At 32.1% G+C, this 27,626-nt stretch overlaps 1 protein-coding gene across 1 annotated transcript in view; it reads right to left on the reverse strand.

Moving 5' to 3' along the window:
* The window catches only part of DPYD (dihydropyrimidine dehydrogenase), a 956,758-nt gene that overhangs the window by 528,901 nt on the left and 400,231 nt on the right, over positions 1-27,626 (reverse strand). The window contains exons 9-10 of the mRNA XM_074262758.1: positions 9,854-9,961; positions 5,157-5,326 (exon numbers count right to left, since the gene is read on the reverse strand). Of these exons, the coding sequence (XP_074118859.1) occupies positions 5,157-5,326; positions 9,854-9,961 (278 nt within the window). The remainder of the gene's footprint in view (positions 1-5,156; positions 5,327-9,853; positions 9,962-27,626) is intronic.

Consider the following 27,626-nt stretch of genomic DNA (forward strand, 5'->3'; position numbering starts at 1 on the left):
ATAATTCACAAAGTAAAATTATCTTTGTATAAAAATAAAAAGGGATTGTATCACAAAACTGAACCTCTGTTATATATATATTGTTCTATATTTATATGAATATGCCTTCTATATTTTATAGACTATTCAACATATAAGATTGATACATTATACACAAATTTATTAAATAACATTATAAATAAACAATATATTAATGTACTATATATTTTAGGATATTATATATGTTTTACAAATGGACATATATCTATAGCCATATATAAAGTTGAACAAAGCAAGGACAAAATTGTTTAATTTATGTCTCCTGTGTCTTTTTATTTAGTTTTATGTATTAAAGCATGTTTGATCATTCTTTGATCAAAGATATGAAGAGGCAATTCTCATATAGTTATTTTTAAGTATATCCCATTTACATTAATCTAAATAAACTAAAAGATTTATAAAATCAACATATCAGAGAATATTATTTTAAATATTTAAATGTATCCAAATAGAAACTTAGAAGCAATCATATATCACTATGAGTATACAAATAACCAAAAATAAATTAATTACTTGAATGCTGAATTAAAAGTTTTATTAGATGGCCTCAAAATTTGTTGGTTTAATTCCATAGGAATATGTGAATAAATCTTAGCTAAGAGATCAGGCATTTTGTAACCTGTTAAATGTATAAAGGAAGGGAACTTTATTATTTTCACTTAGAAACATCTATCTAGCAGAGTAGCTAATGTAACTCTGGAAGGTGAAGATCATTAAAGTCACTTAGTGATGACTCTTGCAACATGATGGGCAACTCAGTCTTGCATCCCATCAGACATCTTAGAAATCTATCATCTTCTCACGACAAAGATAAAAGCTCTCCTCCTAAATACCTGTCATATTACCAGAAGATTTAGATTATAACAACAGAATCTTGATATCTCCTTGGCTAATCCTCTCTCTGCTATAATAATCAGTATAACCCAATTCTGAGTCATAATAAGGATAGACACAACAATTCTCACCCTCACCCCTTAGTTTTCACTTGTCAAACTGGCACATTAAATATTGACCTTCTTGTCCTCTTTCAGACATTATGAACTGCTTAAAGCACCCATAAATTTTGATCAGATCTGTCAACTGCTTTTGATACTCATATTTGGGGGATTCTGTTATCCTGAGAAATTTAATCTCATCTGTTTGACTTTGCAGAAAATACTGTAGGGAATTATTAATGGATTTCCCCTCATCTTCTTAGAGGATAGTGCAGAACAATTTCTGAGATCCCTGAAGACTTTCAACAAGATGCTCTAGTTTGTCAGTAGCATCCGTTTGTGTGTGTGTGTATGTGTGTGTGATCTGACACACAGAGCAACAGAGACAGATATGTGTGTGTGTATACACACACACACATACACACACACACATACATATATATATATATATATATATATATATATATATATATATATATATATATAGAGAGAGAGAGAGAGAGAGAGAGAGAGAGAGAGAGAGAGAGAGAGAGAGAGAGAGAGAGAGAGAGAAGAGAGGAGAAAGAGGAGAGGGGACAGAAATGACAAGGAGAGGAGTAGGAGGGAGAGGAGAGAGAAAGGGAAGGGAGAGGAGAGAAGAAGAGGAGAGGGAGAGGAGGGAAAAAGAGGAACAGGAAAAGAGAATGAAAGGGAGAGGGAAAGAGGAGAGAATTACAGAATTTGATTTCATTAAAGATACTATCTTGAGATATAAAATTCATTCATCAAAACAAATATTTATAGGAAAAGGATTTGATATTTGGTGACTTTCATATTGTAAACTTTCAGAAGGGAAATTGAGAGGGGGGGAAATTGAAGGAATTGATATATTATAGTTTAACAAAAGTTTTATAGTGCTAAAGAATAGCTTCCATCTACCAGAATTCAATGAATGCTGAGTATATTGCTTGTTGTTATTTTAATATGGAAGAGAATGGAATTTGCAAGCTACAACTGGATAATATTCAACTGGATTCTCAGCAAAAATCCTAGAGTGCATTTTTTTTAAAGGGATAGTTGGAAAACAATTATAAATTAAGCAAGAATTATGAAAAGCCAGCATAACTAAATGAAGCCACAATGATCAGTTAATGTAAGATTAGTCTTTTTTCCCCCTTTCTTGGGATGGTTACTAGACTAATAGATTAGGAGACTATTGTAAAAATAGTTTAACTACATTTTTTTTGTGAAAAATATGATGCCTTTTCTTCTACTATTCTCAAAGGCCAGATGATGGTATGATAAGGTAGATTGTTGAATTGTTGAAAAAAGTTGTTGAATTGCCAGTCTCAAAGAATCACATTAATAGCATTGTGCTAGATTGGAAGGAGATCTTATGGGGCTGTGCCAAAGCTCAGTACTTAACCCTATGAGATTTAACTTTATATTTCTTTTAAATCAATTATTTAGCACAATTCTTGGTATACAAAAGTTGGTATAATAGCTGTTTAGTAAAAGCTTGTTGATTGATTGATGGACTGATGAAAGTTTAGATGCCATGCTTATCATATTTGCTGGAGGCACAAGACCAGATAATATATAAGATGACAGAATCTAGATTCCAAAATATTTGCTCAGTCTAGAACATTGGGTTGAAATTATATAAAGAAGAATTTAATAAGGTTATATATAAAATGTTATGTTTATACTCCACTTATACTTTCAGTATCAAAAATCTAATATATAAACCAAGACTAAGAAACATTTTTTTCTAAAAGAGAATTAAGTTTTTTTTAAATTTAATAATCTACAAGTTATTTTTGAATTAACAGTGTGACATGAAAGCCTTCAAGAGAGGAATAGAATATTTATTTGCAGAATCTCAAAGATTGCAGTTAGTTGGCAAAATAGATAGAATGCTAGACAGAGTCAGGAAGGGCTGACTTCGAATCCGGCCTCAGATATTTATTTGCTGTGCCATCCTGGGGTAATCACTTAACTCTATTTGCCTCAGTTCCCTCATTTGTAAAATTATCTGGAGAAGGAAATGACAAATCCCTTCAGTATCTTTGATAAGAAAACCCCAAATAGAATTGCAAAGAGACAAACATGATCGAAATGAATGAACAGCAACTAAGACGAAAGGTTTTATATAGTGACATTGTTAAGCGTTTCTATGAGGATTGTCTTCTTTGCTAATCCGTTTGTGTAAGATTAGTCTTTTTTCCCTTTATTGGGATGGTATTAGACTAATAGATCAGGAGACTATTGTAGAAATAGTTTAGCTACATTTTTTTGGAAAATATGACACCAATTCTTCTACTGTTTTCAAGGGCCAGATGATGATACAATAAGGAAGATTCAAAAGGTGTTGAATTGCTGGTCTCAAAGAATAATTAATAACATTGTGCTAGTTTAGAAGCAGGTTTCATGGGGCTATGTCAAAGTTCAATACTTAACCCTAAAACACTTATTTATTTTTCTTTTAAATCAATGATTTATAACAGTGCCTGTTGTATCATGCTTAGTATAATAGAAGCTTAGTAAAGATTGTTGATTGATTGATGGATAGATGCTTGTATTGATGGGAGTTTAGATGCCACTCTACTAGTGATTCCCTTCTTGTTGCTTCCCCATCCCCACTCTTATTACCTATCAGTGGCATCCATGGAATGTAGGAAATGGAAAAGAAATTTTTCAAGGATGTTTTTCATTGGCATTGACACCATAAAGTAGAAAGCTAGATGCAATTTTGATTTCCCATGATGATATATTCATTAAATTAAATTGTTAATCTACATGTAAGAAATCAATAAATAACTAAAAAACTCAACAATTAATAACATTTTGGAAAATGGAATAGAGCCCTGGATTTGTAATCAGGAAGACCTATATCCAAATTCTGCTTTAGAAATGTATTAATTATATGACCTTGTATATATCTTAAGGTATCTGACTCAATGTCCTCCTTTGTAAAACGAGAGTAATAATAACACCTAAGTCCTGGGGTTGTTAATTCTGGGACCAAATGTAACAAAATAATTCTATATGTATATATTTATCTCCTTAGATATAGTAAATTTAGCATATTTAATGCAGTTATAATAACTTTCTTGAGGACAAGCATTGCATCACTTTTGGTACCCCCAGTGCTCTAGAGCACAGTAGTACATATTTATGAATGGTCATTGAATTGAATTTATTTCTATGACTTCCACCCCTTCCCTCCTTATTGTATCTACTTAGCTATCTTCTAATTCAGTTTTTCTTTTTCTTTTTTGCAAGTTGTATAGAAATACTGGCTATTATTATTTAAATAATAATGGAACATTATAAAATGATGATATACTCATATCCTATTTTAATAATATCATTTTCATTCTATGGTAATTCACAATAAGATTTCATTAAGGAATTATTTTAAAAAGAGGCATTTAGAGGTAATATCAATTATTCATATGCTATACCAGGAGAATGGGTTGGTAGGAAATCATTTCACAATTGTGATCTAAAGAAATATATTTTATAAGTTCAGACTGCTATATTGTTTACTTTTTTAAATGCATGGAAATAATTGAATATTCGAATTGCAAGGAATCTCAGAGAACTGTACCTGTTCCTGTTCTATAATGTATAGAACTTGGCCAGTTGGAAGATCTAGCTTTTCTATCTGAACTCCTCCAATTAGAGAGTTTTGTTTATGCAAAGATGATAAAAGACTTTTTACATTCTTCTGACCATTGTTCCTAATTCTTCCCTCTAGTCTAAACCAAGCCAGTCAAATGACAGCTCTTTCTAGCTATTCTAACAGGACTATTTTAATGTTTCCAATTACTAAATTCTAGTAAGAGCCCACACATTTCATGGACAGTGTGGATTAGACTGAGAACTTAACAAATTCTAATGCTATTAGTGGGAGATAAACCATTTCAAAGGTATTAGCACTGAGAACAAGAATCAATCCTATTCATATAGAGATAAATTAAATTCCTCATTTTTATCCAAATCAGTGTTATGGATTTGATTTTGCTTATGAATGCCTGAATTAGATGAAACAATTAGGTATGACTCCAAACCCTTTTAACTCTCATCTGAAAATTTCTAGACCAGTCCAATGACTTAAACAGAGCATTGTATGTTAACAGTTCATCTCCTAAAATCTTTTCTATTACAACTCCATATTTTCTGATGGTTCCATTTTACCTCCTCTGGGACAGCTCTTATATTAACAAAGCCTTTCCTGAAGACAACGAACACGCGGCGGGCTCCACACCGTAAAGCAGATGTTGCACAGTCAAAAGCAGTGTCTCCAGCGCCAAGTACAATCACAGCTCCCTGTATCGATGGCAATGGGGAGTGACAGGCACACATTCCTGAATGATGAAAGGAAAACCCCATTTTCAAGTAGAGAAACCATTTCTGCATGACAGCTCAAAAGATACTTGTACTCAAAGCAGTGTAAAATTGCATTTTGCAGTTTCCAAGGATGGAGTGTCACTATCAAATTATTCTGCTTCACTGAAAGACAGTTTTATTCCCATTTTAAAAATATGCTCATATATGTAATTTCATAGTCAGTACACTTAGCAGCAGTGCCTTCTCTCTCTTCCTTTTAGAAGGGTCATGGACTAAATTACATTTTAAAGGTTCGAGGCTAAGCCAAACTGGAATCAACCAATTAAAACTCACTCTTTCAGGTTCTGATTCATAGTCTTATAATTGGCTTCATTATATCTTTGTTTGGCAAATGACAAATTGTCCTTATGTTTTGAGGAAAAAATAATCCTTGGTTGTTTACAAAAGCCTTTGATTTTGATATTGTCTAGTGAGACTACTTTACAACATCAGTGTCTCCTTGTATTAAGTTTAGCAAACTGCAAAAAAAAAAAAAAAAAAAAAAAAACAAGATCCAATTGCCTCAGTAAGTTGCATTTATATAATTGTCCTTAACGAGTTGCATGCTTTGACAACTGAATGTGCGACAACTATTTTCTTAAATTGTTCTCTTAAATTGTTTGAAAGTAAAAACAAATTATATATTCCCTATATGGGCTTTCTCTCTTTAAATAGCAAAATAAAGGAATTATGAGTTACCATGTGTCCATTTGCCAAAGGTATCTATTTCAAAATCTTATATTCTTATAGAGATTCACATGGAAAAGGAGAGAAAAAGGTGGTTTCTATATGTTAGATAACACTTTAGTATTGAGTTAAATACAACTAACAGTTGATTAGATAAATTATAGTAATTTTACGAATGGCAGCATGGAGACTTTAAACCTATAATCTCAATAAATGTAATCATTTCGCTCAGAAGTGTTTGTATTTGAGATCAAATAATCACCACCATATAATTCTCAAATTTTGTTGTGGCCATTGAGAATTTTCACAGTGTGGGTTGAAGAAGCACATTTAGCTATTTTTATTTGGAATATCAGTGAGGGAATAAAAAATCTTAGTTTTAAAATCTTTGCAGTAAGACCATCCAAAACATAGAAAGAATTTACTCTTATTAAATAATGTGCATACTATATACAGTCCTACCTAGACTTCACTTAGGTATTTGTCCCTGCATCCTAACATTCAGCTATGTTTTCAACATATATCTTAGAATATTTAAACTCTATCTCCTGTAAAAATAATTTAGACTCAAAAAAGTAAGGTACTTAAGATTTTAAATTATTGTGACAAATGAGGGCTTGCTGGACATAATATATATCCTCTGATCAAAATCAGCCATATTTTTGATAATGCCCTACTGACATTTTATGAAGTGTTATCATTTGGAAGATTGGATAGCAAGGCCATAATCTGTATTTTTTCTAAGCTGAAGTGATTTTATTTTATTTTTTTGATAATCCCAGATAGTATTCTGTTTTTATTTTTCCCTGTCAGTGGCTTAACTTCTTTTTCTTCTTTTTTTTAAACCAAGGGTCTGTTATTTTTAAATAGTATTTAATTTTTTTCCCCAATTACATGTCAGGGCAATTTTAGCATTATTTTTTAAGATTTTGAATTCCAAATTTTTCTCTCTTCCTAAAATGATAGGCAATTTGATATGGGTCACACATGCTCTTTCATGTAAAATATATTTTTATATTAGTCAAAGCTGTAAAAGAAGAAACAAATTAAAAGGGAAAAACATGAAAAAGAAAAAAGTAAGTGAAAAAAAGTATTATTTGATCATCATTCAAAGTTTGTAAGTTATTTTATCTGGATGTGGATTATATTTTCCTTCATAAATCCTTTGTGCTTGTCTTGGATCATTGTGTTCCTAAAAAGAGCTGAATCTTTCATAATTAATCATCACACAATGTACATGTTTTCCAATTCTGCCCATTTCATCTTGTATCAGTTCATTCAAGTCTTTCTAGGTTTTTCTGAAATCTGTCTGTTCTTTCTTTCTTTTTGCATGACAGTATTCCATTATATTAACTTACCATATCTTATTTAGCCATTTCTCAATTGTTTGGCATTACTTCAATTTCCAATGTTTTGCACCACATTATGGGCTGCTATAAATATTTTTGCACATGTAAGCCCTTTCTACCTTTTTTTAAAAGATCTCTTTGGGATACAAATATAGTTTTGGTATTACTAGATCTTTTGGGCAGAGTTGATTTCTTATAAATTTGAGTCAATTCTCTATATATTTTAGAAATGAGGCCTGTATCAGATTCTTTGGATGTAAAAATGTTTTCCTAGCTTATTGCTTCCCTTCTAATCTTGTCTGCATTAGTTTTGTTTGTACAAAAACTTTTTAACTTAATATAATAAAAGTTATCTATTTTATAATCAATAATGCTCTCTAGTTCTTCTTTGGTCACAAATTCCTTTCTCCTCCATAGATCTGAGAGGCAAACTATCTTATATACTTCTAAGTTGTTTATAATATCATTCTTTATGTCTATTTCAACCTTATCTTGGTATATGGTGTTAGGTGTGGGTCTATTTCTATTTTCTGCCATACTAGTTTCAAATTTTCCCAGCAGTTTTTGTAAAATAGTGAATTCTTATCCCAAAAGCTGGGGCCTTTGGGTTTGTCAAATATTAGATTGTTATAGTCATTAGCTATTTTGTTCTGTGAACCTAATCTATTTCACTTATCAACTTCTCTATTTCTTAGCTATTAGCAAATGGTTTTGATTACTGCTGCTTTATAATATAGTTTTAGATCTGGTATAGCTAGGCCACCTTCATTCACTTTTCTCTTCATTAATTTCTTTAAAATGCTTGATCTTTTATTCTTCCAAATGAATAGTGTTGTTATTTTTTTCTATTTCAATAAAATAGTTTCTTTAAATTTGTAGCTACTGAACACTGTGCAATCCTGAATGTATACCTCTGATATTTGAATTGTTTCTTTCTGGCCACTTGCAGTATTTTCTTCTTTACCTTATAGTTTTATAATTTGGCTTTGGAGTTTTCATTTTGAGATATTTTTCCCAAGGTGATTTTTTTTATTTTAAAAATTTTTTATCCTCTGGTTTCATTATATCAGGGTGGTTTTCCTTGATAATTTTTTGAAAGATTCTGCCTAGGCCCTCCTTTTGATTATATTTATTAAGTATTCCAATGACTCTGACATTGTCTCTCTTGGAAATATTTTCAGGTCATTTATTTTCTAAAGAGATATTTTACCTTTTCTTCTATTTTTTCATTCCTTTGAATTTATTTGAAAGATTTTTAATTTCTCATCAACTCATTAGCTTCCATTTGCCCAATTCTAACTTTTTTAGACGTTATTTTCCTCAATTTTTACACTTCCTTTTCCATTTGGCCAATTTTACTTTTTAAATATTTATTTTCTTCAGTGGATTTTTTAAATCGGCTTTACTGGCTTTGCTGAGCATGTGGTGGAGCTGGTGTGAGCATTTGCTTGCTCCACTGAATTATGGCTCTTGCTTGCTGGCTTCGTGGGATGCTTCCTCTCCTGGACTGAGGTCACCTTTTAACCAAGTGAGGAAGATCTTATTTGTACATTTTCCAAGGGCCTTATGCTAAAAGACTCACATTTTTTGCTACTCCAAGGTTTAATTTGAGGTATTCTTTAATCTTTTTTTTTTTTGGTAGATGAATATGGAAGAATTATGTTGATTTACTGTACATAAATCATTATTAATATAGTTTATCTTGAATTTCATGAAATCATAGGAGTAATAGAGACCTTGAATCTCTCCCTGAAACCATTTCAGATACATGGTTCTTTAACTTCTGGACGCAGGGGGGCTCAGAAAAAGAAAAAAAAAAGCTGAGGGAAAGAGGGGGGAAGTGTGCATTGAAGGGATCTTGACCTCAAATTTTTTTGAGTCACTAAAAATGTGTTTCTCACAGAAAAGCTCCCTTCTATTGTCCCTTATCAGCAAATATTCTTATGTTGAACATTACATTTTTCATGGTGCAATATACACATGACTTTTAATAGAATTTAACCCATCTTTAATGCTGGTTTTGGAGTAGAACACTAGTCGTTCCTGTTGAGCAGTTGAACTGAGGTGTTTTTGTTCTGCCTTTTGTTGTATTGGCAGCAAGATAAAGAATATTGGGAAAGTCTTGGAATTGAAGCCAGGAAACTCTGAGTTCATATCCTCTCACACTCTAAATGAATTACTTCAGCTCCTAGCTTCTCTTCCCCCATACATAAAATTGGTATAATAATAGCACCCATATTTTAAGGTTGTTGGGTGGAAAATGTAAGACAACATTTGTAAATCAATTTGCAAATCTTAAAGTACTATATGAATGCTATCTGTTAATTTCATATTTTATTTGACATGTGGTATATCCAATCTATATAACGATGAGCTGCACTAAAAAATTAAATAATATATATGATAAAAGAAAACAAAATAGGTTCTCTCTATCTAATTTTAAAATAAAAAACAATAAACATATTCTACCTGTTTTGCTTGCCTTGGCCACCAGTGGTAAAAAGTCTTTTGATGTATAAAATCCCTGGTCCATAGTTAGTCCTTGGAATATGCTGTCTTTATTTGGTTCTGGTAAACCTAAGGGAGACAAAATGTTTTCAAATGATTATTAAACGATAATTATGTTTTTCAAATGCAAAAACAAACAAAACCCATGAGGAAATAACTACTTTCATAACAGAAAAAATATTCCAATTTCATTACTTTCATATTTTTACAAATGAAAAAACTCTCCCATTATAGTAAAATTTTGAATGTTGGACAAATTCCACTTTTTTGAATATTTCAAGACTTCTCATCTTAAGTTTTACTTTAAATAATTTGAGGTCCAGGGGATAGGATACTATATTTTCAATCAAGACAGAGCTTCATTTAGAGCACTGTAGGTAGAAGAGTAAATGGAAGAATAAAAATTGAGACTCAGAAGTTCACAGGAAGCAAAAATGAAGAAAGGAACCAGCAATAAAATTCATGATCTTAAATATCTATAAACAATTGTTAAAAGTTTACTCAATAAAGAAAAGGAAATATAAGTTGTAATGAAAGTAGCAAATTTGACTTTATGGATACCAAGGAGGTTTGTTGGGATGGAAGCTATGACTAGACCATGGTTTAAGAAAGAAATTAGTGAACTTGAGAGGAGGTCAAACAGGAAAAAGATGATGTGAGTCCATATAATATGAGAGTCAGATGGATGAACTGGGGCTTTTAGCCTGGGGAAGAAAAGACTCAGGAGAGCATAAGAGTTTCAAGTATTTGAAAGGTTGTCATGTGGAAAGGGGGGTCGACCTTATTCTGTTTGGTTCCAGCAGACAGTCTTAGGGATAAGGAGAGAAAAAGTTGAAAAGAAGCAAATTGGGGTTTGGAATCTTCAAGTAGAAGAGGATGGTTGCTTATTATGGTTGGAATTCCTTTACATTATGGGTTGACTTATATACTTTTGAACTCCATCCGAGGGGTAGCTAGATGTTACAGTACTGTAGAACACTAGTTCTGAAGCCAAGAAGAACCTGAGTTTAAATCTGACTTTAGGGACTTAACATTTATTAGCTGTGTAACCTTGGGCAAGTTATTTAACACTGATCATTCTGTCCCCCCAAATAATTAATTAATTAATTAATTAAAAAAAAAGATTGAAGTCTATCTGAATATTCAATGTCTATCATTTTATGACTGTATTGTTTACCTTGTGACAAGTCAAATTAATTTAATTTTGTCTTCATTTTTTTTCTTGTATAAAATGAAATTAATAATGATCCCTTTTAGTTTCCAGAATTATTGTGAAATAAAGGCTATATGGTAAAGAAGTAAATGTAATTTAAAGAATTATTACATACATTTAATGCAAACTGATTATTTATGTGAGGGCATATTTGTTTTTCATTTCCAGTGTATGATATTATAAATTTGGATCCAGAAAATATATATTCCATTCATTAATGCCTAGAGAACAGAAGAATTATACAGGATAACTTTATAGACCTTTGAGAGGGTGTCGATAGTTAAATCTTCATTTGATCATAGAATCATAGACTTAGAGTTGAACTTGACCTTAGAGATTATCAGGAACTGCCTCTCTATTTTATACATGAGAAAGCTGAGGGACATACAAATTAATTCATAAATGAAAGAGCCAAGATTCAAACTCAGGTCCAGTCATACAAATCAATTACTCTTTCTAATGAGCCACAGGGCCTCTGAACTAGATCAGTTTATTCATAATCATATCAATTGATCATGATCATCCTCTTTTGATGTATATAGTAATCCATTTATCATTTATAATCTTTGGAAATTATTTAGTTACACAAAGATTAAATAGCTTGTGCCATCACAGAAAAGACTTGAATCCATGTCAGATATGCATTCTAAGTGAAATAGTGGATAGAGGACTGGGTCTGGAGACAGGAAAAGTTGAGAATTGACTCTGAGCAAGCCATGTAATCTACCTACCTTGATTTCTTTAAATGTAAAAAGAAGCATAATAATATTATTTATTTCCCCAGGGTTTTTTTGAGATCAAATTAAATAATATTTGCAAGATGTTTAGCACTGTATCTGAAAAATAGTAGGTGCTTAATAAATGTTTATTTCCTTCTTTGCTCCCTTTTTTCTCCCTACATATTCCTTCCTTCTCCCTACCTATTTCTTCCTTCTCCCTTCCTCCCTCCCTCCCTCCCTTCCTTCCCTCCTTTCCTTCCTTCTCTTCTTTCCTTTCACGTCTGACAATCTATCCACTACACCAAGCTGCCTTTCATTGAAATGAAGAGGTATAAAGTACATTCAAACGAAGATCACTAAAAAGAAAATTATACATGAAATTATTCAAGAAAAATCAACCCTATTTAGTTATTGCTATTATTGAAATGCCATTGTTTGAATTAATTTAGCTGTGTTAACAATTAACAATCTAATGGAAGAGAAGACATGCAAAAACTATGTAAAAACAATCTATGTAGGGAATAAATTGAGAATAGGAAAGTCTTCTTTAATTAAGTGGGACTTTTCTTAGGCTTGAAAGAAGCCAGGAGGCAGAGAAGAGGAAGAACAGTTCCAGGCTTGGGAGACAAGCCAGTGAAGTTGTTTGGAAGTGAGAGATGAAATACCATATACAAAGAACAACAAGTAAATGTAATATAGGATCCCAGAGGACATGAAGGGAAGAAAGGAATAAAAAATGAATTGAGCTTTTATCCCAAGTTCACAAATCCTTGACATTAAACTTAGCTTTGTAAAGAATGCCAAGAAAGAGAAAAATATTAAAAATTCTATTTCACCTATACTTGCTGAGGAGGGAGACACAGATTAGAGGCAGAATAATTGTCTCTACCACTTCTTTAAGATTTTGTATACATTGCTGGTGCAGACTATAGAGAGCAGAATTTGAGTGAGTCAAAGATTACTTCCCCCTTTTCCTTTCTACTTCCTTACCCTCTCTTATTGGAAGTTTAGCCCAAAGGTTTTCTACTTTATCCCTTACTTGATTGCAAAGAAATTACTTCCTACTTTTCTCCTGCCCAGTGATAGGAATAGAAGAAAAAGGTGGATATAAACTAATCCTTCATTCTTTTTTTTTTTTTTTTTTGATAAACACGGACAGTGTCTAATTTCTGTTCCCTATAATCTTTTCATTTGTTTGATATATTAAAAAATAAAGACAAAACACTGACCACCAATCATAGACTATTATGTTCATTTTAAACTCATGGTGAGATAAGAAGAAAGGAAAGGACATTTTTCCCCATTTAATTAACTAGGAGTCATTTTATTCTCTTTAGTAGAGATGGAGGTGGAGGAGGTCGGGTGAGAGTGAAGAAGAGACAGAGGCAGAGAGACAGACAGAGAGACAGAGACAGAGAGAGTATTCTGCATGACTAAATGAATTGTTTTTCAAAAAACATTAAGAAACAGATGTTTTAATGAGGAGACAGTCGATTTTCTGGGTTTCTCTGACAATACAGAGAAGTTTCATGGAGAATATTGAATGATAGACCAGCCTGGGGGCTGGAGAGGGCATTTTTAGGTTTTGAAGTGAACATGATGGCCAGATTTTATGCTATATTCTATTTTCATAATTTTAAGTGTATGATTCAAAATAAGTTGTTTTGCCATGGATATGAAATGAAGCAACTAAATAATAATTATTCTGAAAAAGAGAAACATGAGATTTGGAGTAAATTCATGAGCATTGATTAGAGTAGACTAAATATTAATGAAGCTTTGAAGGGTAGAATTAACTAGGGACTCACTAGTCTCTTTGGAAATTTTCTCTCTTGAGTAGAATTCTTCTAAGTAATTTGAAATATTTATCAACATTTGATATTTTAAAAGGTTTAATAATTATCAAAATGTCCACAACAATCCCTTCGGTATTTTGACAAAAAATGATGTAAACAAAGTGGGTGTCCATCAACTGGGGCATGGGTAAAATACAATATTTGGATATATAAAAAAATTAATTTTATTGTGTGAGGGATTAGGATAAACTTGGAAAAATCATTTGAAGTGATGTAAAGCCAGCAAAATTAACAGAATAAGTGCAATGATTATAATGATATAAAATAAAACATTCCCCCTAAAATCCAACTCTGAATTACTATCACAGAGAACAGATTATGAACAATCTCACTCTTTTTGGTAAAAGATTGGCAGAATGTTGCATATACTAAAAGATTTGACTACTGTGACAGTGGTGCTTTCTTTTAAATTTTGCCTCGCTATGTTACAAAATAGGGTTCTATGATATGTGTATATGTATACATGTATGCATGCACATACACACATACCCACACACATATATATTTTTCATGGGTGTTCACAGGTGGATTGGTAGTTGGTAGGTATAGTTGAAAATAGCTATGTTATTAAACTAAAAAAGCATCACTAATTCTTGTTAAATTAAAAGTTTAGATTAGCAAAATAATAAAAATATATTGGATTAAAATATATACCTTACTTGTTTTAAAGAATATCTTTTTGGAAGAGTTATGGAATTAAATTAAACATAAAATAAAATCTAACAAATGTTTGTGAAACTTTTACTTTCTTTTAAGACATCACACCATATTAAGTTAATGAGAAACAAAAACAGAAACAGTCTTGCCTTCAAAACATTTCTATCCCACAATTTGTGGATGTTAAATTCATTTCTAGTGTTATTACTATGCTTAGAATTTGTCTGCAAAAGGATTTTAGATATTCCTGTTGCCTGCCCAATAAGAAGAAAAAAACAAAAATCTAAAGCTTTGTCTCATGCATCCAGAGGCATATTTTAAAGTAAAACTTAATTCAGCAGCAGGCTAGGTCCATGTCCTAACTAGGTCATATATTCATAGTTTCATTTCCCATCAACTCATCACCTGAAATCTCATCAACATAGAGATTGATTCAGCTTTGATGCTCAACACTCTTTCAGCACTTTCCCTTCCCTCTGACTTTTGATTGGAAAGCTGGAGGGCAGAGTAATACTCTTCTCTTGGCCTCCCCTTTATAGAGGTCTCTGACTTTCCCAGCTTTTTTTTTTTAAACCATAAACTGTTCTGCTTCATGTTGACTCCAAGTACATCATGTTCCCAAACCGATGCTCTTCCCCTCTATCTCAATATACCCACCATTTAGCTAATATAAATATTTATTAATTATGCTAATTAAAATACAGTCAGTATTAGCACTAAGACTCCTACTTTTAGTAGATCCATCTATATAAACTATAAATATACAGAAAAACTTTGGCTAATTCCATCCAATGCTTCAGTCCTCTAGTATTCTGAAATATGGATCCAACTTCTCAGGAATGTAAAAGTGATAGAAAATAGATACTACCTTTCTTGGAGAAAAAAAGTGGTCTATTGATCTTTCTGATTTTACAGTGTATTATTTTCTGAATATACCACTGTATCAGGAAGGCTTTCTAATAAATAAAACATAATTTATTTCAAGTTCTGCTAGAGAGGAATCTCTAGAGTTAATTAATTTCTTAGAATGTTAACCAACATCTAATCATTTCCATAAAGTGCTATGTATTAATATAAAGAAAAATAATGGACTGAATTGTTGGATTTATCTCATTTTTTTAAGTTAAATTAACCAACTGAGCTTGAGGCTATAGAGTGAGGAGTAATCATCTAATTTGTGCTGGATAACCCACGTGTCTGATTTTTATAATCACTGGGTCTCCTAAGTACTATTAAAGACACACCCTAAAAAAACAGAATTGGATCAAAAAATACTCAAACTCTGAGGAACAAAATTTGCTGATGTTGACATGACATTTCACAGCAAGCCATCTTAGAGAGGCAGATATTCTACCACTTCATAAGTCAGGAACAGTATAGGATTGGATAGGTAGAAGATACCCCAGGGATACATAGGATAAATGCTCCCAGGTTGCTTCCAAAGAGAAGGCAATAAGCAGATCACATAAACAGACAAAGTATTCTGACGGGAAGGCTGACTACCCAGTTACTAGGAGAAGCCTTCCCTGTCTGCTCCCTCACTCTGTTTTCACAAAAAAATTTCTCTGTTACCTATAGAATAGAAAAATCAACCTCATCCCAGATACACCATCAGTGTTCATTCTCCTGCTTCTCTAAAATATCCTAGCTACACTAGGAATTTCTCAAGGGAATTGTCAAGCAATCAGCAACCTTTCTCCAGCTGCTCTCAGTAGCCATGACACAGAAGAAGCATCTTAAGGTAGTGAACAATTTGTATCTGCTCTTTTAAGTTTGTGGACCCTGCCTTGTTGTTTCTCCCCAATAGACTGCCATCAAGAATAGTGTCAGTTTAGTGGCCCTGAGACATTATTACTTACATAGAACCTAGCTTCTACCAGGTGTTTTTATAAATACAAACTATTAAATTAATGAAAAAGGGTAAGAACTTTTTGCTTTTTTATTATGTATTGCTCACTTAATTTCTTTTATTTTATAATTTTGTTTTGACTATCAACCATTCATCTTTTATCTCATCCAGTGAGATAGGAAAGAAGTATGTTTGGAAGGAAGAAAGAATGAAAAAGGGAAAAGAAATAGGGAGGGAGTAATGAAGGGAGGGAAGAAGAAGAGGAAGGGAGAAAAGACAAAGGAGAGAGGAAAGAACTACCAATCCTTGTATTACATAAGTACAGTAAAGAAAAACACTCCCAAACTATTTACATTTAAAAATGCATTTCTTATTCTTCATATCATTGTTTTTGTCTCTCTAGAAGCCATAGACAGCATTACTCTTTAACCAAACTCTGAAATCATAGGAGATCATTTATTTTTTATTCTTTTAAAGTATTTTTGCAACTATTAGTTAATTTAAAAGTAAAATAGCAGATAGACTGGAGAGGGCCTGAAATAAGATATTGTGTTATGAAAGCTTGATGTAGATAAGTTAAGCTTCTGTCTGAAGAACAAACATATCCACACATATCCATATACAGTCATATATATGTAGATAGAGATATATGTATGTGTAATCCGTTATCGTACTAAATTTATGCCATAGTGATGGAGCAGCCTATCCCAGGATATTTTAAATAAGCAAGCCCCACGATATTTAACATTTTTTTTCTGAATTCAGAAAATATGCAACAACCAGTAAAGTTGTTATCCCTTTTTTTTTTTTATAAATTGGACCTCTCAAAATAGTTTCATTTCCTTTTATCTCCCAACCCCTACATTCTCAATGTTTTGTATAAAGCCTGACCAAATGGCAATGTCAAAAACTTTGTATATGAGTGATGGGTATTTTTTCTATTATCCATGGTTTTAGTTTTATCTGCACATCAAAGGATTTAAAACTGAAACAGACTTTAGAGATCATCTAGTACAATTCTCTTCCCTTTAGAAATAAGGGAAGCAAGGCCTACAGAAGTACCCAACTTATCCAAGTTCAACTGTATTTATTTAATGGCATTGCCAAGGACCTGAATGAATTTCTTCTAATTCTGAAACCAGTGTATTTCCTTCTATAATATACTCTCTCTAAGGAGAGTCTTTAATAAAGGACTTTATCTTAATCCATTATCATCACATGATTATATTGGGTTCTTGGGGTAATGTTTCTGAACACAATACCAAAGAGGACACACTTTAGCAGGTATTATTAGAAACACTTCTCAAATTGTGGGTGGCAACTTCATAACTAAATGTGGAGGTCATGGAAAATTTGGTAAAAGTTTCTGAAACAAATAACCAAAACTTGATTCAAAATCAAACGCATAATGAATCTGAGGAGTTTCTGTTAGGTCTTATGTCTATTATGTCTGCAGCCTTGGTTCTGAATACACGACATGTGCACTTTGAATTGTGAGTGTGTAAAAATGTCTCTGCAAAAAGGGTCATGAGCAAAAATGTTTAAGAAGCCCTACTCCTGAGTTAAATGATGCAAGTGTGGGCTTTTAAATCCAAGGTTTAACTGTCCAAGGATCAAGGTAGTTAATATAGGGAGAGGATGACAATCATATTGTGAATTGGCAGAAATCCTGGATTTGGGGACCAACATAGTCCATGATATAGAAATACAGATACACATATCACAAAAAATTTTCAGTCCTGTGAAGCTACCTAATTCAATGAAAGTACCAGGAATGGTACAAAAGCAGAGAGAGAATTATAAGACTCGCACAGTGGTCATTTAACGGTCAGTAATCTCAATGTGGAGACAGCTAATTGGCTTAGGGTACAGAGAGCTGGTTTTGGAGTCAGGAAGAGCTGAATAAAAATTCTGACCTCAGACACTAAGCTATATGACTCTGGTCAAATCATTTAACCTTTGCCTTAGTCCACTGGAAAAGGGAATGGCAAACTATTCCAGAATGTTTACCAACACAAAACTCCATGGACAATATTTGAGTGTTATAGTTCATGATGTCACAGACTAGAACAAGACAAAATAACTGAACAACAACAACAACAATGGTGGGATTTTTCTCTGAGGACTAATTTGATAGTCTTCTGGAGAAATGAATATTCTCTTTCTTGGTATTCTCTCTATAAATGAAACCAGAAGACTTCAGAAAGCTAAGGATAAGTGAAATAATGGCTCACAGTCTCCTCAGGTAATAAATAAAAGAATTAGTATAGGGTTGATTTGATTACATCAAGAGATAATAATCATAATGACAGTAATAATAGGTAATATACAGTGCTTTAATGTTTGCAACCCTTTACAGATAAATCTCATTTGAGCCTCACACAGAACACTGTAAAAGAGAGGCTGCCATCCTGCCATTCTGGAAAGCAATTAGGAACTATGCTCAAAAAATTATCAAACTGCATAGCCTTTAATCCAGCAATGTCTCTACTGGGCTTGTATCCCAAAGAGATCTTAAAGAAAAGGAAAGGGACCCACATGTGCAAAAATGTTTGTGGCGGTCCTTTTTTTAGTGGCAAGACACTGCAAACTATGTGGATGCCCATCAGTGGGGGAATGACTGGATAAGCTATGGTATATGAATGTTATGGAATATTATTGTTCTATAATAAACTATTAGCAGGGTGATTTCAGAGAAGCCTGGAGAGACTTACGGGAACTGATGCTAAGTGAAATGAGCAGAACTAGGAGATCATCGTACACAAGAACAAGACTATACGATGATCAATTCTGATGGAGTTGGCTCTTTACAACAATGAGATGATTCAGGCCAGTACCAATGATCTTGTGATGAAGAGAGCCATCTATACCCATAGAAAGGACTGTGGAAACTGAAGGAGGATCACAACATAGCATTTTCATTCTTTTTGCTGTTGTTCCCTTTCATTGCTCTTCTCCTTTTTGATCTGATTTTTCTTGTGCAGCAAGATAATTGTATAAATATGTTTGCATATACTGGATTTAACATATATTGGACTACTTGCCTACTGAGGGAAGGGGGTGGAGGGGAAGGAGAGGAAAATTGGAACACAAGTCTATGCAAGGGTCAATGTTGAAAAATTATCTGTGTTTATGTTTTGAAAATAAAAAAAAACTTTAATAAAAATAAAAAGGCAGGCTATTGTTATGTCCACTTTAGAAATAAAGCAACTTAAACTAAGAGATGTTAAGCAATTCATCTAGGATTCCATAGGTAATTAGTATCTGAAGGAGCATTTGAATTCAGGTATTTCTCATTCTTAAGTAACTTGACTCTAATGCAATGATATTATTTTGGTCATCTTCAAAAATGAAGGATAAAAAACAATTATCTAATGGCCACTGCAGAAAGGGGGGGCAAAGATATAACATCTCAACCCCCAGATGTAACAATGATTCTTGATTTCTATGTAAAAAAGGAGCAATATGGCAAAACTATGAGATAGAAAACAATGAGACCAATAAATAAAAGGGGGTAAAAGGCTTATAAAGGCTACAAAGAAGCCTCATGTATACATCACATGTATTTTCTATAAGATAAAGGCCATTCTGGAAGTGAAAAACGAGATTATAAAACATGAAATTGACTGTGCCTTTATAGAGACAGGAAATAAGTGGTCACTGAGGCAGCCCTCATTTCAGAATCAGCTGTCTGTTTGCAGTCATCTCTACACAGCTCTCATCAACTGGTAAGAGCTAAAATCAATACCAAATTAGAAGTAAGGATAAAGATAAGGCGACAACACTGTGTGCAATTATAGCAACTCTGACCTGATCTGTTTAAACAAGTTATCAATTCTGGGAGGGGGGAGAGAGGGAGGGAAAATGTACAAAAGCAAAGATATTGACTATACTATGGTTTCTGAGAGAATATAAAAAATAAATAAGTAACTGGATAAATAAATTGAAATATCCACAAAATCAGTAAGGACAAAGATTGCAAAACTGATTTGCTAGCACTTAATCCTCCTAACAAGTAGAGAAATATGGCAACCAGTGAGCACTAAGCCCTTTTCCCTTTCCAAATATAATGCCTCAATTTGTACCTTTGATCACATCACTGCCTTCTTCACGAGCTTGATTCTATTGATCATTTCCCACTGTCCCCTTCATCGTCAATCTCTATTTAGCAGATTGTTCACCACTGTCTACAAATATGCCCAGGTCCTCTTCTAGCCTTAAAAATCCTTCCCATTAATGATGTCCTCTTACACTCTCTTACATTCCTTCCTTTTCTCTGTCATACTCCCAGAATATACATATTTACTGAGCACTTCTTGCTTCAACATATTCTCTTCTCTACCTTTTGATGAAATAGGTTTTTTATTTTCTTATACCTGTCTGAATATCCCTTATCATTCATCATTGTTTACTGTTGATAAAATTTTTCCTGACTCACACATATGTGCCCTTCAAAACTTGTTTGTTTGTTTTCCTTTTAGCTCTCATCTTTTCCTTCTTCATGCTATCTTCCAAGTGTAATATTTTATATTTATCCATATTAAGCTAAATCTTAATAGATTTTCTTCAAGTTTCTGGTTTGTTGAATCTTAATGTTTAATTTCACTCTTGTCATACAATAGCTTGGCTATCCTCTCCAGAGTCATTTCATCTTTGATATGCATAGCATTTATCTCCCAAGTTACATTTAAAAGTGTATATAGTAACTCATGGGATACTGCAATGAAGATCTCTCTCTCCAATCCATGTTGAGACATAAGTGACTCCTCTTTGGATTTAGTAACTTGACTAACTTACCTAAATGGAACATTTCTCTCCTTCTCTTCCTCTTATCCACAAGAATAGCATGTTTTTTTTTCTTGTTCATAAACTATACATGTGAAACCATTTACTTATCAAATTTTCAAGATTTCTCAAAGACAAGAATACCTCAAATGATTGGAAAATGTAACACATAATTTATTTAGAGCCTAATTCTTTATTTTGGAAAAATATTTTTTTGAAGAATAGATATTATGATTACAAAATGTGAACATATGGGAAAAGGGAAGAAGAGGTAATCTATTAATATCAGGATACAAATAATATTTAGGCAAAGTAGAATATGATATTACAAATATGTGTTTGTATGTATATATACACATAACAAATATATGCTTATATCTTTAAAAATTAATTTTTAAATCCTCCTGATGAAAAACTTCCTTAGACTTGGCTAAGCTGTTGCCATGGGGGCATAGTATCTCCATATCGTAGCATAAGCATATGTGCTATTGTGACTCTACTCAAAATCTTTTCAGTTCAGTATGATAATAGGGAGCCACTGAATGTTTTGGAAGTGACAACTAGAAAAAAAATAAGATCTATGCTTAAGAAATGATAATTGAAAACTATTTGGAAGAAAGAATGGAGAGGAGAGGGACTGAAGGGAGACCAATTAGGAGTTTAATGTGTCAGTTCAAGTAAAAAGGGATGAGGAACAGAACTAGGATAGGAGTTATATGAGTGGAGAAAAGAGGGTTTATAATGAGAAAAATTGCCATCTCATAGTTTGTTTAAAAGACATTTTGATGCTATGAAATACAAATGTCAATCATACCAACTCTCACTTTTCCATAAAATATAGGAGATGCCAGAAGAGAAAGGTATGAAAAACTCATATGCATCTATGTCTAGCTTGTAATTGTATGTATTAAATGAAGATTTAATAAGATAATTTACTTAGTTCTGACTGTTCCTGATCTGGCTATATCAAGATAAGTAAAGGGAAGGATCAAGGTATCAATGATCTAGATTTTATTCTTTTTTTCAATTCTTATATCTCTAAAACTATAATTTGATGTGACTTTGCATTCTTTGAATGAATCTCTAAGAAATATGTTCGGAAAAATATGATTTGAGTAATATGCTTACTTCATTAATGACAAACTTTTTCATTTATGTATAATTGGAAAGATTTTCCATTTTTAACTTAGGCAATTTTAAAGATTTTTCATCCCGGAAATTTCATCTGTGCCTTCTTTTAGTCACATGTCCACCATATACCTCTATTTATAGAGCTTCTCCACATGAAAATCTGAGGCTTATTCCAATTAAAGGAGATGACTGAAGAAACCCAGAAAATAAAGTTCTGATTTTTTTTTTCTGAAATAATATATTAGCAGAAAAAGAGAAAGGCTAGTATACTCCAAAATGCCTTGAAATAGTAATCAAAAATCTTTGAATCTTGACTCAGATTCTCCATTTATTAGTGATTGAAATTGACTAATATGATCTGCACTTCCGGGGGCAGTTAGGTGGCGCAGTGAATTGAACACCAGTCTTGAATTCAGGAGGACTCCAGTTCAAATCTGGTCTCAAACACTTAACACTTCCTAGCTGTGTGACCCTGGGCAAGTCACTTAACCCCAGCCCTCCCCTCCCCCCCCAAAAAAAAAAAGATAAGAAGATCTGCCACTGCACTTCCTTGACTGTCTCCCTAAAATAGGGCTATGACAACATGTTCATGAAGATTATTCATAATATCACCAATAAGATCATGAATGTAAAGTGTTTTGCAAAAATTAAAGTGCTATATAAATATCAACTATTACTCTCATTAGTATTCTATTATTAAAAATCTATATTTCTAACCTGATTCAGGAAAAGAGGGTGTCATCTTCTACTAAGCAAAATCAGTTGGGTTTAAAGTCAAAGAAATAAAAATATCTTGGAAGGCAAAAACATTCCCCAAATTCATTTTTTTTTCAACTGTGCCCTATAGATCCACTTTGTTATTCTGAGGAGGAAAATGCTATTCCCAATGGATGAATGGGTCACACAAGTTATCACTCCAGGTTCTATACATTGATTGGGAAAGGAAGACAGATCAATAACGCCTTATTATGGTTCTTTTATCAAAAGGGGATTTCATTTTGTTGTCCAAAGGCTTGCTCAGTTCTCAGTGTTCAAAACAAACTAAAAAGGGGTACAATGATTCCATGAAGCCCATATGAAATAAGATTAATCAACATTATAACATTATTTTTTTTGCAGTTTTTATTTATCTTTTTAATTCCTCTACTAATTATCTTTTCATATTAGAACATTTTCCTCTATTTCAATGTCGCCACTTCTAGGGGTGATTTTGGCTGAGACCCAAACAACCCAGAGTATGTCAAAACTAAGAAGCAATGCTGACAAATAGGAGATATGCCTCATTATAGGGTCTTTTCTCCCTATATTTTAAACTAATTAGTAAGAGGAATGGAATCCGGCTAAATGTAGTAATGCCTTTGGCATTTAGCCTTCTTCAGAATATGTATTTTTCTTAAAAATTTTAATTTTCATGTGCTTAAGATTTTTTCACCTTAAGTTCCTAATTTGCAGATAAGATGAAGAGAGTATAGGATAAGTATAGAAAACAGAATATATATATATATATATATGCATATACATATATATGTATGTATATATGTATATATGTGTATATATATGTATATATATGTGTATATATGTGTATATATGTATACACACATATATATCTATATCTATGTGTATAGATATAGATATATATGTATATATATATATAGGTTATGGATGCATAGATGGTTCCTAGAACAGAAAATGCATTTAATGAAAGAATATTGAACCCATTAATAAACAAGATGATGCAAAAATTATCATTTTCTTAGCAATATCCTAAAATGGGATCTCTCTGATATGTTGAAGTTATATGCAAATATCATCACAAATTTAGAATGTATTCATCTTCATTAGAAGATTATTATCACAAAAGAAGAGAATTTCTGAACTGGAAACCACTTCAAAGGTCAAATAACTGAATTATAAATTCTCTCTAAACCATCACCATAAATGACAAATCCAGTCACCAACAGAGAAATTCCCAACAGACTACCCCAAAATTCATTAGTGTGTGTATACACATGCATATACACACATATGTACATATATATAATAAAATAAAATATATGTATATAATTTTTCTGTATTATTTATATTTTCAGTAGAATATACTAGAGGGTAGAGATAATTTATTTTTTTCTCTTTGATTCCTTAATATTAAGATGACAACTGTAAAGACAGATATTTAATAAATGTTTGTTGATGGGGCAGATAAATTGTGCAGTGGTTAGAGCACCAGCCCTGAAGTCAGGAGGACTTGAGTTCAAATCTGATCTTAGTCAGTTAACACTTCCTAGCTGTGTGTCCCTAGGCAACTCACTTAGCCCCAATTGCCTCAGTAAAAACAAAAATAATAATAATAATAAATAATAAATGCTTGAATTTAATTAAATAGTCCATTTTTATAAAGAAAATTTGATTAACAAAATTACTTCCAGAAAATCAAAAATTATTAAAAAGTTTTTGAATATGTAAAGGTTGTTAGAGAATTGATTTCTACATTTTGTGTTGCTGTATTTCCTAAAATATTTAATATTACATAGCACAATTTTGCCTGCTTTTAAAATTAATAAATTTTGCACAACAAAACAAAAATACCTACCAAAAATATAGTCCTTAAAATCAATTAAGAAACAATAACTGGCATAATGAGTATGTCACATCACAGACCACTTTTCATGTTTATGGTTTATCCTTTGTAAATGGAAACAGTATATGTTTTAACTTTGATAATATGACACCAATATTGATCACAGTATTTGACAAGAGTCATGTTGCTTTTTTTGATTCTCTTAATTTAGACCATTGATGTACATCACTGTATTTTTGTACACCATTATATTTTGGCTGTGCTATCTTTGTTTGATATTACTTTATCCACATCCTCCCATGTTGCCATGAATTCTTCAAATTCATGATTTTGCATTAATGTTTTATAATAAAATCATTATTATATTTATATTATTTATAATGGTTTTAATACTTTTATATTATTATTATATTATTTCATTCTTTATACAGCTTATTCAGCTTTTCCTAAATTATGGGGCATACAGTTTGTTTACAGGTATTTTTAATGTTCTTTGAGAAAGCATTCTGTCTCTATTTTACAAACTCTAGATCTTACAAACTCTATTTTTACCCAATGAATTATGATCTCACCTTTTAAATTTGAGTAGACATGTGTGTCTCATTCTCATAACTCGTTTTCACTTATAAATGATCACCTTACAATATAACTTTCCAACTCTACAGTTTGGATAAGAAAAGCTCAAATAGGATATATCTTTGGCTAGGTTTCCTTTTTGTTCTTTTTCTTTTTCTTAATGATTGAACCTCTTAGACATTGTTAAGAAATTATTGTTTAGGAATACACAAGAATGCCATGTCCCAAAGTAAAGAAATTATTAATAATAAAATACTAAAAAGAAACAGTTATATTACAAAATAAATCTACCAGACTTACAAAGAAAACAGATTTGAAACAGCCACCTACTGTGGAGATGAGGCAGTAATCTCAACAGCAGGAAATAAAAGGGAGAGAGAAGAAAAAAAATACAAAAGCACAGACATTAAAAAAGTAATTAAAACACTTATCTCCATCGACATACATAACGAAAAACCCCCTCCACCAACCACCTTAAAACATACTCTATTGAACTGCACAGCAGGCAGAAACATTAAAGCTGTCACTGTAAAAACACATTCTGTGGTCGAGAAAGGGCCCTTTAAAAATATAATCTCCAAAGTATTACTAATATGTTAATCACTGGTAAATATGCCCTAAATACATTGGGTTGTATTCCTTTCTGGACAACATTTTATGGTGTCCTTTGGCATTTTGAATCAAAATAAATTCTTAAATACAAGCAATGGTAACCTCCTGTTTAATTTGTAATTATCCTAGAGAACGCAACTAAAATATTATAGACCACTAGTATGAATCACATTGCTTGATTTGAGTATTTCTCAAATTTCATGCAATGTATTAATGCAATATAGATTTAGATCATTCATTTAGACAGACCCATTTAAAGCAAAAGTCATTAAAACTACAGTCTTGAGCTCAAATGAGTTGAAATTTAATGGGAGAATCTTTAGAGGGGGAAAATAAGAAAATTAAGAACTGCTTTGTTACTCTTAGTAACAGACTGGAGATACAGTATATAAAACACAACCAACTCAAAACACAAAAAAACAACAACATGATCTCAAGAATATTTTGTTTAGCTTCGTGACTTACAATGGGTCACATTTTCTAAACTTAGGAAAATTTATTTTTTTTCTACATTAATCAATTTAAATCAATTCTCAGCACTAGTAGAAAGATAACAACATATCATGGAAGGAGTTAATTCTAGGTGTGAAGTAACAGAGGATCTGGGTTCAAATCCAGACTTAATTGCTGTTTGACCTTGAAAAAAAGTCAAAGCATTTCACCTCTTTAGGACTGTTTCTCTGTCTAATCAGCTAGGTGCTCAAGTGGCAAGGAGACTAAACTTCAGAGTCATTAAAACCTGAGTTCAAATCTTTTCTTATTTGCATACTAGCAATATGACTCTGGGCAAGACATTTAATTACATAACCTCAGTCATCTGTAAAATGGGAATAATACAGTAACTACCTTTCAAATTTGATGTGAGTTTTAAGTGAGATTATGTACGTGTGTGTGTACATATAGTACTTTTGCAAACTCTAACATGCTAATAATAATTTCTCAGATTTGTTGTAAAAGTTAAAATGTGCTTAGCATATTGATTGGAACATATTACTAAATGCTTCCCCCCCTTCTCTTAATAAATACAAGTTACACTTGATCTGTAAAATAAGGAAACTTGACTGGATGAGCTCTAAGGTCACTGAGGTCAAAATGCATGATTCTATGAACAAATATACAATTCTATCTGACATATTCCTTCCACTGAAGCTGATTAAACTATTCTCTACCACTCACCTTGATAGAGCTTTTTTTAATTTATAATAAAATAAATTAAATTTAAAATCATATCTGGTTGTTCCATCTTCAGGGTTATAATTAAAAATCATTCCATCAAGATAGCCCTAAACATAGGCGTTCTTTTTATTAATAGTATTTTATTTTTCACATACATGTAAAGATACCTTTCAACATTCATTTTTGCAAAGCTTTGAGTTCCAAATTTTTCTCCCTCCCTCCCCAACATGCTCCCTTCTACCAAGAGAGCAAGAAATTAGATATAGGTTAAACATCAAACACAGACTTTCTAAATTAAATGCAGAACAATACCAGAGTGATGATAGCCTATAATGCTATTTTTATTATGTTATTAAAATGGGTTCATTTCTCTAGCTGAATATTTTATTTTTAAAAATATAAACATGGCACATGTAATATCTTCCTATAATTCTATATCATCCTACGATAATTTTTATTCCTTTGATGCTATCATTAATTTAAATGAAGCTTTACTCATAAATTTCTTGTTGTGTCACTTCTGAAAAAGGATTGCGATTTTATGATTTTTTTTTTTACAAAATTATGATTTCCTCAATTGTA

The sequence above is a fragment of the Sminthopsis crassicaudata genome, chromosome 4 (genome assembly GCF_048593235.1).
Source record: "Sminthopsis crassicaudata isolate SCR6 chromosome 4, ASM4859323v1, whole genome shotgun sequence".
In the NCBI taxonomy this organism is placed as follows: Eukaryota; Metazoa; Chordata; class Mammalia; order Dasyuromorphia; family Dasyuridae; genus Sminthopsis; species Sminthopsis crassicaudata.